Below are 13,634 nucleotides of genomic sequence, written 5' to 3'. Positions count from 1 at the left end.
AGCTTGCTAACATTAGCAACTATCCCAAATGCAACTGAGGCTTATGGTGATGCCTTTAATTTTACCATAAACCAAAGGAGAATACAAAAGCCAAAAATATTTCAAATTAGAAAATGAATTGCCATTATGCAACACAAGATAGTAAGATGATGTTTCTGTTGCCTAAGCAACATACACACAATAACAAAAAATGGTACAGAGAAATGAGTGAATAATAATTCAATCACAAAATTAAACAAATCATGGTGGACTGCAGAGGATGAGTTCAGGAACATCACAGCCTGATGACTGAAGCTGCTCTGTAGTCTCTGTGGTGGAGAAGCAGCGGATCCGTTTATATCTTTTTCCATATCGCAGCAGGGTGAACAGACTGTGGCTGAGTGGGTCTTGTCTTTAAGTACCTTTGGGCTCTGTGCAGACATCTCACTTCAATGATTACACCAATGCTGTGTAGATGGGTACCAAAGATGTTCTGGGAGGTTTGAATCACCCGCTGCTGAGCCTTCCTGTCCAGGTCGTGATGATCCATGCCAGGTCGTGATGTTTCCAGTCAGGATGCTTTTCATTAGTCTTCTGTGAAAGTTGACTCAAACAGAAATGTAGCCTTCTTGAGTTTCATTACGATGTAAAGCCTTGTCTGTGCTTTTTCTTTTTTTCTTACCAGGGTGGCCATTGGGACATTACACATATTCAGCACAAATTGTTAATCTAAAAATATCCATGAGTGCAGCTTTAAAATCTGTTGAGTGCTCTTCATCAGCTGCTGATTGGAGGTGTTGTGGGAGCTGGTTGCAGCTATGAACGTTCTCCTAACTTGTCTCTAGGCACAATTATAATATAAAATTCATCTGTCCATACTTCAGGTACAAACCTTTGTGCACCCCCATTCAGTCACCGTAACACACACTGCATTCTGTGAGTGTCTTTGAGCACTCAACTATCTATAAGTGTACTTAATTCGGATATGGTTTTGAGACAACATGGCACAAAGACAAAATCCAGAGGAATAAAGTTTCCTTTCTACCCGACTGCAGAGTTCACATTCTTTGCATTCCAAGTACAGCTCACATAGCTGAATGTGTCACATCTTGCACTTAGCGTGAAATCATTTTCTTGTCCCCTCAACTTCCTGTGGAGCAAAACAGGAAGTGCTCCATTGTTTTTCTGTTCCACAGCTGCAGCAGGCCTGCACATATATAAACTGGGGACGAACCACAGCCTTATGTAATGGCACAATTTATACAAACTGTAAAATGCTCTTCTTAATATGGATTACCTCAATACCAAACATATGCAAATAAAAACGGGAGAAAATGACATCAAAAAGATAACTTTTGTTTAATCTTAGTAACGAGTGTGTATCCTGTAAGAATACTTGGGAGACTGGGGAAGTGTTGTCATGTCTGCACATGTGCATGGTTACAGTAAAGTATATCATTCTTTATTTTAAATGTGTAACCCTGTTAGTAATCCTCCTTTTTACTGAAGGTAAAGCTTTACTGGCATACAGTTCTCCATACCAGTAAAGTAGTTGTTCATATTCCTTACTCTTGTACATACTTGCCCATTCTTTTGGCATTATTTTTATAAAAAAAGATAATAATAATGTAAACCTAGGAATAAAAAAATAGAGTAAGTTAAAATGCCATAACCCTACCCCTCGTCACTGTGCTTTAGTTCAACATAATTCACTATAATGTTGACCTTCCTTTTATATAAACACAGAGGCTATCCCTTATGTAAAACCCATTTTTATTCAATTATTTTTCAAATGCTCAACATTCCAAATATCAAAAGTAAAAGAATTTTGTGGAATTATGTCCCCCTTTAACATGTTCTGGATTCATGGTTCATTACAACTCTTTATAAAGTTATTAGATTTATAGATACATGATATCATTCTATGACATATTTAAGATAATGTGACATAATCAGTGTTATAATGTTGAAATAAATCAACACGTTCCAGAACACCTTCAATACCACAGTCGTCATGAGGTGAAGGGATTATGAAATAACTGCAAGTGGAGAATAAACGTTTGACAGTAATCGTCTTTGCTCTCCACATGATTACTCTCTCCCACTTGTACCAGTTGGGCTTGATGACATCCCGCTGGGCCTGATCTGATCTGAGGGACACTGAGCTCCTCTGTTGAACATACAACTGTGTTGTTGTTGGGGAGGAATATTCTCAGCCTATTGTTCACTCCCTCACTGTGCTCAGTGGAAACTAAGCAGCAACACAGTTGCTGATGATGAATGTCCTTCAGGCGCACATAAAAACCATATCAGCGTGGCTTTGCCCTGAAGGCATGATTGACGGCAGGAGCTGGCTGATGGATAACACTTATCTCCGTGTTATCAGCGGGTCACAGGAGCAGGACGTGGAGCGGCCCCAGTGACCGGCCTGCCGGTAGGAGGAGCTGTAGCAATCTGGGTCGAGAGCTGACTGATGTTCGGGCAAGTCAGCAGACTGGCTGAGCAGAGAGGAGAGTGGGAGGACTTCAGAGGAGAGGAGAGGAACCGCAGAAGTTCTCTTTTAAACGACCTTATCATATTTGGATACTTGTTTTTCTAAAAAAGGTTGTCTAAAACCGTAACAGTAATCTAAAAGATGGGGAACCGGGTCGCCCGCGAAGACTACGAATGGGTGTATTCGGACCAGCCGCATGCCGACAGGAGAAAAGAGATCTTGGGTGAGCTAGCTTATCCGTTAGCAAGTTTTGGATAAACCTATTGTTAACTAACTAATGTGTAACTATGTTTACTTAGTTTTGTGGCTGTTTCGAGTACTAAGTGAGTGAAGCGTGTAATGGTGCTTATATATAGGCTGTCAGCATAAGAAGTCTCAGTTTGCTAACGTTACGAGTTAACGTTAAGCTAACGGTTCCACATCCGCCCGTGTATTTGCTACACGATCTTAGCTAATAGGCACAAGATGTGTTAATGTTGCTGAAAGGTTTATTACGCCCATTTAAGTTACGAACAGAGCCCACTATGGATGTTTTTCCAACATATATAATTATATATGTAGAAGTTAGGTACACATCAACGCTAGCAATGTAATGTTACAGCCACATTAGTGATGTGGCCACTCCTTGAGATGACATAACTCAGATCTCAGCTGCTCGCAGTACAGTTGCAGTAACGGTTTGGATACAACATAACGGAAGTCTGGACTCAGACAAGTCTTTGACACTTACGTGTTAGAAATGTCCCTCAGGAAGTGTTTTGTTGTTTTTTGAGATGTATGGTAAGTTGCCAGTGTTAATTAATCATATTAGGAGAAAATTACTAAACCCTTTTTGTGTAACCAGCTGTTATCTTGGGTACGAACTGCATACTGAGGCATATCAATACAAACCCAAAGATATGCTTGCTGTGATATACAGAAAGACCAAGGAAAGGAAATAAGAAAAAAAATAGGGCACTTAAACTAAGACACTAATGATCATACTGGAGCCTCCAATGATTCAGTCATTGAATTAAAGCAGCGGGTCAATATGCATTGCTCCTTTATTGGGGAAAACAAGAGGCTTTTGTCAGAGTAGGGTAATATGACAACAGGTGGTCTAAGTCCTCTGGGAGTTTTCTGTTAACATAACACACTTAAGTTAATTGGTCAACACAAAGTACTGCTGTTGTGTGGAGAGTGAGACCAGATCCATTGAGAAAGATACTCATTGACAGCAGAGCTGTCTCCTGGGTTAAATTATTCACGTTAGTATAGAGTGACTGCAACCGTACCAGGAGACTCTCAGGCACTGCTACACACTACAGATTAGCCAGGTTGCTTTGAATGTATTGCCACAGAGACAGCAGAAACGTGAATGAATCCCCAAAACTTTAGGAGTTTGGAGTCACTGAGAGATTCAGAGGTAATCAAGAAGTTAACAGTATTCTCATGAGCAGGACAAACATGGACTCAAAGTATAAGGTGTAATAGAGCCATTGACACTGAGATTGACCACCAGAGATGACAGACTGGTTCAAAGAAGTAATCCAAGAAGAAACAGCTAATTGAAATTTAACATGTACAAGAGACAGACAGTCAGTGACTGAGTAACGCATATAATACATAACCAAATGCTTTCTATAGATAAATAGACCGATTCAGTACAAAGCTTGGTAAAAATATGGGTTTCAACATCACGGTTTAAAGATCAAATGGAAAATAGAGCTCTAAAGAACAAGTTGGAAAGTCTGTACTAATGTTTTAATGATTTACTGCAACTACTTATTTTCCTCTTAATTTCAGTTTGGAGCAAATGACAGTCAGAACGTATGGCATCTGCAGTGATGTTGCTAGATATGTGTCCTGTGCAAACATATTTTATCTAGGGATGGGTCCATACCACTTTTTCATGTCCGTTACCAAGAAGACAACAGAGTATCTGCCACCAGACTGGTGACTGGCCTGAGGAGGAGGTGGCAGGCAGTTAAATTGCCAATATGTCTTGTATCTTCAGACATCAATCATCCAATTCACCAAATAACACCAAAGAAGAGTCAGGAGAATTAGCTGTTTGGCAGAGAAGATTTGGCAGATGTACAACCCATGTACTAGGCTCTGCTGCTAATCCCACAAATGCATGCTCCTTAAAAATATGGCACCATTTCTATTTGGGGCCGACTACATTTCCCCGGGACCCACTCAGATGACCATCTATCGAAAACCAATCAATATCACTGCATCTGGTCTGTTAACCTGCTTGTAGTTGCTTTACAGCCTTTATTAGATGTCAGAGTCACAAGTATTGCTCAGACACTTTACTAGTCTCTGTGTAGTTGTAGTTGAAGAAGGAACAGTTGTGTATTTGGTAAACAACTGCAACAGAGAGGCTACACAAGACTGATGTGGAAAATATGTGGGTTAAGTCTGTTTGCTCCCAACGTCATTAAACAAATACACTATCTAACAGCTTGAATGGTGTGGTTTGTAGATAGAATAAAACATTGCAACACCATCTGTTGTTAGATGATCAACAGGATTCTGGTATTTGAAGTATCAAGCATGTCCGGATGACCTTTATGCTGAAGATGTACGTTTTTGCCTGTAGTTATGTGGGCAACAAAACTGCCATGTTGAAACATTAAAAATGTAACAGCCTGGTTTCTGGCTATAGATAGAAATCTGAGTTGCTCTGCCTGAACACTGGTCTAGTAATAATTTGCACTGGCTAGCCCAATAGCCCTGTGAATTACTGCTTAGGTCTTTTAGTGTGAAGTCTGAACATGCAGAAAAGGCCTTGAACTGCATGACTTCAGCAGGTCACCTGACATTTCCTCACATGTTAACTGTTCTTCAGCCTCCTATCAGTAATTAAGATAACAAGGCTGAGATAAAAGGGTTTCCTGCATAGTTCAGGAAACTGAACTGACTGAGAGCGTAGGATCATAGCGGTACATACATGTCTACTTCAAGATAAGTTTTCAACACATTACATTGTTATGACCTACTTAGTTTTATTTGTAGTTAGCAACTACATGACATTTGACAGATTGTTGCAGACCAGGGATTTGTATTTACAATAGTGATGTTGAAATCAATTGTGGGGGGGGGGGGCAAATCACACAACATTCTTATTTCTACGTACTGTTTCAAAAATGTTTTATACCTTTTTTCATTAATTCCTTAGAGAATAATGTATGGGTCTCGACTAAATAAAATCAAGTGTATTAAGGTGGCTGGTTTCTACAGGTGAGTACAAAAGGGGACTGTTGACTGTTACGCATGCTGCATTTTATTTAAGGCAGTGTTACATAACTGCGACCCACTTATTCGTTCAGTTAAAAAAATATTTATGAGATAAATCCTTGGAATAATATTTGATAAGATCACGTGAGATCAATTAATAAATGTTTACAAGCATATTATAATCATTGATAGCAAATTTGTGATGGGTGATTAACTTGTTCATTGTAAAAGATTCCTAAGAAGGTCAAAAAAATATATACTAGTTGGGAGCTTTTTCCTTTCCCAAGACAAAAGATTATTGCCAAAGTAAGTAATTATTACCTACTTAAGCTAGTGTGTGGCAGTGCTAGCTGTGTCAGATTGCATTCTGTTGCAAGATGCTGTTTTGTTTCATTCACTTCTTGCACAAACAGATCAGCACAGTCTTAACAAAAAACACATAATAACAAGCTTCACAAAGGTGTTTCTATTCAAGTCATTATATACATTATCTTTTTTTTTAAAGGAAAGGAAGCATAGTGTGGTGTAGAGCTGTGCTTCCTTAAATGGTGACATCATATAAAATTCTCCCCTGCTTTTTAAATGTGTTACATGTGTAAGCCTTGTATCTGTATATATAAGCCCTCCTGAAAGAACCTTTGAGGTGCCTGTATACCAGACTGTATTGTAGTGAACTTGTATAAAAGGGCTGTCTGCCACTTTTAGTTAATTTGTTTTTGCTGCTGCCTACTTGGTTGAATGGAGCAATGCATTTCACAAGGTGCCAATCAGTAGTTTACTCTGAAATGCTTCTTTATGCATTGTCTGAATCTAGATCATACTGATGTAGGAACATGTGTTATTTCTGTTTTTCACACTGACAATCTTGAATCAGTCAGAATTCCTTCACTCAGATGTTGTTGTGAAAACAAATGATCTGATAATTTACATGTGTTTTTTGGCAGCATATGAATTTTGACTGAGTATCTTGTTTTTTTCCTACAGCCAAATACCCACAAATCAAGTCGTTGATGGGTCCTGACCCGAGGCTGAAGTGGGTTGTGTGCATGATGGTAGTTATACAGTTTTTAGCTTTCTACCTGGTCAAAGACTTGAGCTGGAAATGGGTTTTGTTTTGGACTTATGCCTTTGGTAGCTGTATCAACCACTCAATGACCCTTGCTATTCATGAGGTCTCCCATAACACTGCCTTTGGAAACAACAAGGCTATGTGGAACCGCTACTTTGCCATGTTTGCTAACCTGCCCATTGGCTTGCCCTACTCTGCCTCGTTCAAACGCTATCACCTGGATCATCACCGCTACCTGGGTGGAGATGGTGTCGATGTAGACATTCCCACTGAATTTGAAGGCTGGTTCTTTTGCACGCGCTTCCGCAAGTTCGTCTGGATTATTCTGCAGCCTCTCTTCTATGCCATCCGGCCCCTCTGCATCAACCCCAAACCCATCACTCAGCTGGAGGTCACCAACTTGGTGGTCCAGCTCACCTTCAACATCCTGCTCTACTGGCTGTGGGGGGCCAAACCTGTGGTCTACATGCTGGCTGGCTCTATGCTTGGGATGGGCTTGCACCCCATCTCTGGTCACTTCATAGCTGAGCACTACATGTTCCTTAAGGGCCATGAGACCTATTCTTACTATGGCTCCCTCAACCTGCTCACCTTCAATGTGGGCTACCACAATGAGCACCATGACTTCCCCAGCATCCCAGGACGCAGGCTGCCCATGGTTAGTACAACTGTGCAAACATGTTGGTGTGTGAGAATGGTGTTACACAGAAAATCAGATACACTTTTTAAATTGTCCCCTTGGATATCAATATAAGGACAGGGTCACCTCAATGAAAATGAAAATTCAGCAATTATCAATGCATACTCATGCAGATGGAAAGTAGGATGACGTATCATACTCCTCAAAACATTTCTGGAGCTTCACAGCAAAATGGCTTCCAACAAAAAGGTACAACCGGCAGTGCAGGTCACATCCTCACACACCTTGTTTTGTCTACAACCCAAAGATATTCAGGATACTGTTACAGACGAGGTATGTTGGTTAATGAGGCTGTGCAGCTTCAGGTTAGTATGCCAAATGTGTTTATGTTTATATCCTTACCTACAGATCTATCCATCTACTCTAGTAGATTAGAAAAGATGTGATATTCCCTTAATTAAAATAAATCTCCAGCCACAGTCATGGAGCAGAACGTTTTGGACTTGATATCATTTTTCCTCACAGTTTACTGGCACCTGTCTTACATAATAAGAGCAGAAAGATAAACTAATCTTCAGCAGCAAAGATAGGACACCAATTAAATGCTGTACAAGCATCATCCAGGGTGCGAGCCTCGTCATAACAAAAGCTGTAAAGGAGGTTGAACTTGGACACTGTAGTTCATAAATGTTACGTACTCAAGACCAGACTTACACAGTGCATGCGGTGTTGCACATACCTGTGCCAGTAATTTCCTGGAAAGAACGAGTTATTGGAAAGAATTAAACTTATTTGAAAGAAAAGGCCCCTTTCCATGCAAGCAGACATTAGATTATTGTTTATTAATGGAAATGTTATTCTCCATACACAGTATGTTCAATTGTATAAGTGTCTGCAGACGGATCCGGAGTTTTCGTTACCGAGTCATCTGCTGTGCGATGACTAAAAGAATTGGCAACACTTTATATTGATATCATTGTAATAAGTTAGCTGATAGGAATAATTCCCTCACAAGTTCTTATAAGATGCTTATGACATCAACAAGACTATGCAAGTGTTTATACACTTTTTCTTTTATACGCATGTATAAGAAACTTGTTCATAGTTTATATACTGCTTAAAAATGTTAATAAACCTTATGAGTCTCTGCTAATAAGTGCTTAACATAGTGTGCAATCTTCTAATTAAAGCTTAGTACACAATTGTATAATGGGTAAGTTTGATTAATTAAATAAATGTGTTTAATTCTATTATCAACTTCTATAAAAAAAAAAAAAAGACTAAGGGTTTTATTCATGTTCTTAAACAGTCTACAAATGTTTAGTCCATTTCCAATAAGTGCTAAGAAATGTCTCACAATCTAACAAACATTTTCATGGTGCTATAATTAATGCTTATATAGTCTTATGAATATTCTGTACAATCATCTTATTAGGACTTATGTTGGCCCTATAACCTTTTAACTAATGCTTATTACAACGACCTTAAAGGAAAATCAGTTGTGCTCATTAGAATGTTCTCTGGAGTGGTTAGGTTAAAAGCAGCTGAAGTGGGTGCACGAGCTCAAATTGCATGTTGACGGTGGAAATGTCTAACAGCTTTTCAAATCCATTTGGGATCCATGGGTTTCTACAACACTGTTGTGTAGTGAGGGTCCAGAAAAGATTTGTGGACGAGGAAACATGCGGATGAGATGATAATGACTGAATTTACCTTTTTGGGTGAACCTTTCCTTTAATATAAAATCACAATTATATAAATACTACAGTGGGATTTGAACATGTATTTTATATAATAAGCATTACAAAATGAGTTGGATTTTTTTTTTTGAAGTTTGTATCAGCTGTGTTACAGGTCTGTCAGAGCCACAAAAGTAAAACTCTGAGGCAGCATTCAGCAGTGTTAAATCTTCTTTCTCGTTGGCTCCCAGGTGAAGAAAATAGCAGCAGAGTATTATGATGACCTGCCTCAGTACACATCATGGGTGAAGGTCCTGTACGACTTCATCATGGATGATGCACTGAGCCCGTACTCTCGAATCAAGAGGAAGCTGAAGGGAGATGTCAAACAGGAGTAACTTCACCAAAAGCTTCTCAGGAACAAAGCTGCAGTATCCACCCTGACCAGCAGCCCGATTCACCATCCAATGAATTAACAGCTTCTGCCTATTAATACATCTGCATGTGAAACAAGGGTGAATTGTATACATGGGTTTGGAAGTGTGCTTTTCCTCCACAAGAGAAAATAGTTGTAGATATTTGTTAACCAGTTCAGAAAACTCAGCCCAGTGATGTTACATTGAAAATATGAGTGAGAGTTTGTCAGGCAGATCTCAGGACTGGTTGCACAAAGACTTCAGTTAAGATTGAGATAGAAATCTTATTTGCTATAGCTTCTGAACAAGGACGAAATGTTGGATGATGAGGATGAAATGATGGATTGTCATGAAATATGCTATAGATATTCATTCCCCTCTCAGGATGGATTTTGTCCCATACATTGGTTTGAAATGTAGTTCCAAATGTCCATGTAAGATCACTGTATTTTCTTTTCTTTCACAGCTGTCAAATGATCTGCTGCCCTCTCTAGCTGGTTACTGATGTGCACTGGATGTGTGAGTGCTCATCAAGCACTGGACAGACATTCAGATATAATCAGATGTGCTTCTGAAACACTTCCAGTGGACTCTGGACACTGAGGAGAACAAGAATATATGCAGTCATAATCAGAGGAAGAGGTCATATCCATTAGCTTCTCCTGTACTTGTTATGCAAACATTCTAAATTAAGATGTGACGATAGTAGAACTACAACGATCAGTTGTTTTTATTATTGATTCATCTGCAGGTTATTTTCACTATTAATGGATTCATTGTTTAGTCTGTAAAATGTCAAAAGTAATACAGTAGTGAAAAAAAGCTTGTAACAATTCACTGAAATACCCCCAAGTGATGTCTTCACAATATTTCTTAGGTCCAACCAACAGCCCAAAGGACTCTTCGTATACAGTTATAAATGACAAAGAGGAGCAGCGGGTTTAAGAAGCTGGGAACAGCAATCGTTTGACATTTTTTAAATGATTTATCGATTATCGAAATAGATTGCAATGAATTTCCTTTCAATCAACTAATCAGTACCTGCTAAACAGCGTCGTCATTGTGAACATGTTGGCTTGCTGATGTTAACATTTTGTATAACTGAGAGCCGCCTGTGAGAGAACCACAACTGTCCCCTTGCTACCATGTCATGCTCTCCCTCTCTCTGTTGTGCCTTGTGAAAATTGTGCCTTAAAAAGGACCATATACTAAAAAAACATTGATGAGTGAAGCAGTAGCAAAAAGTACTCCGTGCATTACAGTAAACCATCCATTGAGCAATATTGTCCTCTGTTTGACACTTGTCTACATCTTAAAGTAATCTGTAGACAGTCTGTATGTTTGTTGAACTGTTTTGACTGATGTTCAGCTTGCAAAATAAAACTGGCCCCTCCATAGACCAGTGTGATGTGTCTTTATGCAACCAGCCCCAAAACACGGTGTCATCAACATAGCTACTCAGTAGAGTAAAAATAAGCTACTTGTATGGTGACTGAGAGAAATCCAGAAGTGTTCACATTGCAGTTTGTAGTCTGCCACAGAGATAAATTGTATACAACTGGATGAATGTAGATCATATCTTCTTTGATGTTGGACATAAAAACAGCTTTGCTATTGGTCAACAGCATCACTGTGTATGTGTACGTGTGTGTCTGCGTAACAGTGAACCAAAGTTGAATTCACTCATTAAGATCCTTCCATATGAATCAAGTTTGTTGCAACATTTTGTGTCTTGTGGGTGTGACCTGGCTATTTGATATCATATGTGTTGAGTTTATGAGCTTAATCATATGTACAGTATTAGCTGCCTTATATGTTAAATGTAGTCCTTAACCTTTCTGGCCTTTGACCCCTTTTTGTTCCCCAACTGCTCTGCTTTTAAACTAGCCGCACCTTTAATGTACGGCAACATCATACAATCTATTGACATGCATTTGAACTGTGACTGTATCAGTTTGACATTGTGTGAAGTGAGATCTGAGTGTATTACTCATCTTTGCCTCAGACCTTTGTTTTCAATTCCATATTTGTTTCCAACAGATTGGTTTTATGTTTGAAACGGAGATTTAGCAGCTCGGAACCAAATTACATATGGCTGCCATTGAAATGGTTTTCTTTATGATATCTTAATATTCAGTAGTTAACTTTGCCAAACTTAAAGCTATTTAAAAAATTATTAAATAAATAAGTAAATAAAGACTATTTTCCTGACAGTGTGGTGAAGATCAGGGGCCTTGGGCCTCAAATGACCTGTGGATCACTGTCCATGTTGTTCTCTACTGGGAGTTTCAAATAAATCAAATCCAACAAAACCAGGATAGAAATCTGTGGTTGTGCAATAATAACTTGTCTGCAATAGTTCTAAATTCAGTTGTCTGATCCTTTACATTTATAAACTGAAACAATAAAAACACAGCTTCTGCAAAACAAATCCATTTTTCATTTCATTTGCTTATGTCATTCTCCACTTTATGTTAAACCACATGGGCAGTGGTTGCCAGTGCCTGCATGAAGACGTCCTGATGAGTCCCAGCTGGGGCGCCGAAAAGGGGGGGAAAAGGGGAAGGATTCTAGGGGCCCATCACTGACAGGGGCCCAGAAAAGCCCCTAATAAAATTGTAATACTGATAAAAATAATATGACACTAATTTGTTAGTTTATAATCATAAATATACATCATTTAATGCACTGATAATAACACTAGGTTTATTTTGGAAACATTTCTCAAGTCCCCCCCCCCCCCCTTACGTAAAATGGTTCGGTCCTCCCATCAAATCAGCTGAACTGCTGCGCGGTGCCTTGTGCCAGTCAGCCAGTAAGGAGACCGAGAGAAGGCAAAGTGCCTCAGAAGTCGGGTAGCCAAAAAAGGAAAGACAAAAAGATTAGGCAGGGGAGAGAAGCAAAGGGGCGTCGGTATGTCACCCAGTTTTTCCAGAAACAAGGTGGGTTTGGTTCATATGGTGGAAAGTTTTGGAACACATTAGTCTGTTGTTTGTCCTAACGTTAACCTTGTGGTTTTTAAGCTAGCTCACTTTTCTCGCAAATTCTGGATTTTTAGATTTCACTGTTCACGTTTAGCAAGCTGCCCATATTTAATCAGTTGACCACCCCTCCTGTCAAAAATGATGCATGTTTGAACAGACACGTCAAGTGCAGCAGCAGCACCAGCCGCAGCTGTCTGTGAGCCCTGTGAGCCCCCTACCCCTGAACCAGCCCCAGTACACTCACCTACCCCTGAACCAGCCCCAGTACCCCTACCTACCCCTGAACCAGCCCCAGTACCCCTACCTACCCCTGAACCAGCCCCAGTACCCCCACCTAACCTGAACCAGCCCCAGTACACTCACCTACCCCTGAACCAGCCCCAGTACCCCTACCTACCCCTGAACCAGCCCCAGTACCCCTACCTACCCCTGAACCAGCCCCAGTACCCCCACCTAACCTGAACCAGCCCCAGTGCCCCTACCTACCCCTGAACCAGCCCCAGTACCCCCACCTACCCCTGAACCCAGCCCCAGTACACTCACCTACCCCTGAACCAGCCCCCAGTACCCCTACCTACCCCTGAACCAGCCCCAGTACCCCCACCTACCCCTGAACCAGCCCCAGTACCCCCACCTACCCCTGAACCAGCCCCAGTACACTCACCTACCCCTGAACCAGCCCCAGTACCCCTACCTACCCCTTAACCAGCCCCAGTACCCCCACCTACCCCTGAACCAGCCCCAGTACCCCTACCTACCCCTGAACCAGCCCCAGTACACTCACCTACCCCTGAACCAGCCCCAGTACCCCACCTACCCCTGAACCAGCCCCAGTACCCCTACCTACCCCTGAACCAGCCCCAGTACACTCACCTACCCCTGACCCAGCCCCAGTACCCCCACCTACCCCTGAACCAGCCCCAGTACCCCCACCTACCCCTGAACCAGCCCCAGTAGGCCTACCCACAACTGAGGAAGGAGGTGAGCAGCTCTGTGTTGAATTAATCTATTATTATGGAAAAAAGATAAATTGAAATTAATGAATAAAGATCATTCTGAAATAAAAACACATAGTCTGTATTTATTTCAGAATGATTTAAATGGTTTAAAAAGCATATAGCCTATAACTTTATTTTGTTTTGTTTTAA

At 40.5% G+C, this 13,634-nt stretch overlaps 1 protein-coding gene across 1 annotated transcript; it reads left to right on the top strand.

Moving 5' to 3' along the window:
• Nucleotides 1–2,230: 2,230 nt before the first annotated feature.
• Nucleotides 2,231–11,929, top strand: degs1 (delta(4)-desaturase, sphingolipid 1). The gene is made up of 3 exons (XM_030441159.1): nt 2,231–2,696; nt 6,683–7,425; nt 9,338–11,929. The coding sequence occupies exons 1-3, from the start codon at nt 2,615–2,617 to the stop codon at nt 9,482–9,484; spliced, it is 972 nt and encodes a 323-aa protein (XP_030297019.1). The 5' UTR covers nt 2,231–2,614; the 3' UTR covers nt 9,485–11,929.
• The last annotated feature ends 1,705 nt before the right edge of the window (nt 11,930–13,634 follow it).

Source organism: Sparus aurata, chromosome 15 (genome assembly GCF_900880675.1).
Source record: "Sparus aurata chromosome 15, fSpaAur1.1, whole genome shotgun sequence".
Classification (NCBI taxonomy): domain Eukaryota; kingdom Metazoa; phylum Chordata; class Actinopteri; order Spariformes; family Sparidae; genus Sparus; species Sparus aurata.
The sequence above is the reverse complement of the archived record's forward strand: the minus strand, read 5'-3'. Positions and strand labels throughout refer to the sequence as shown.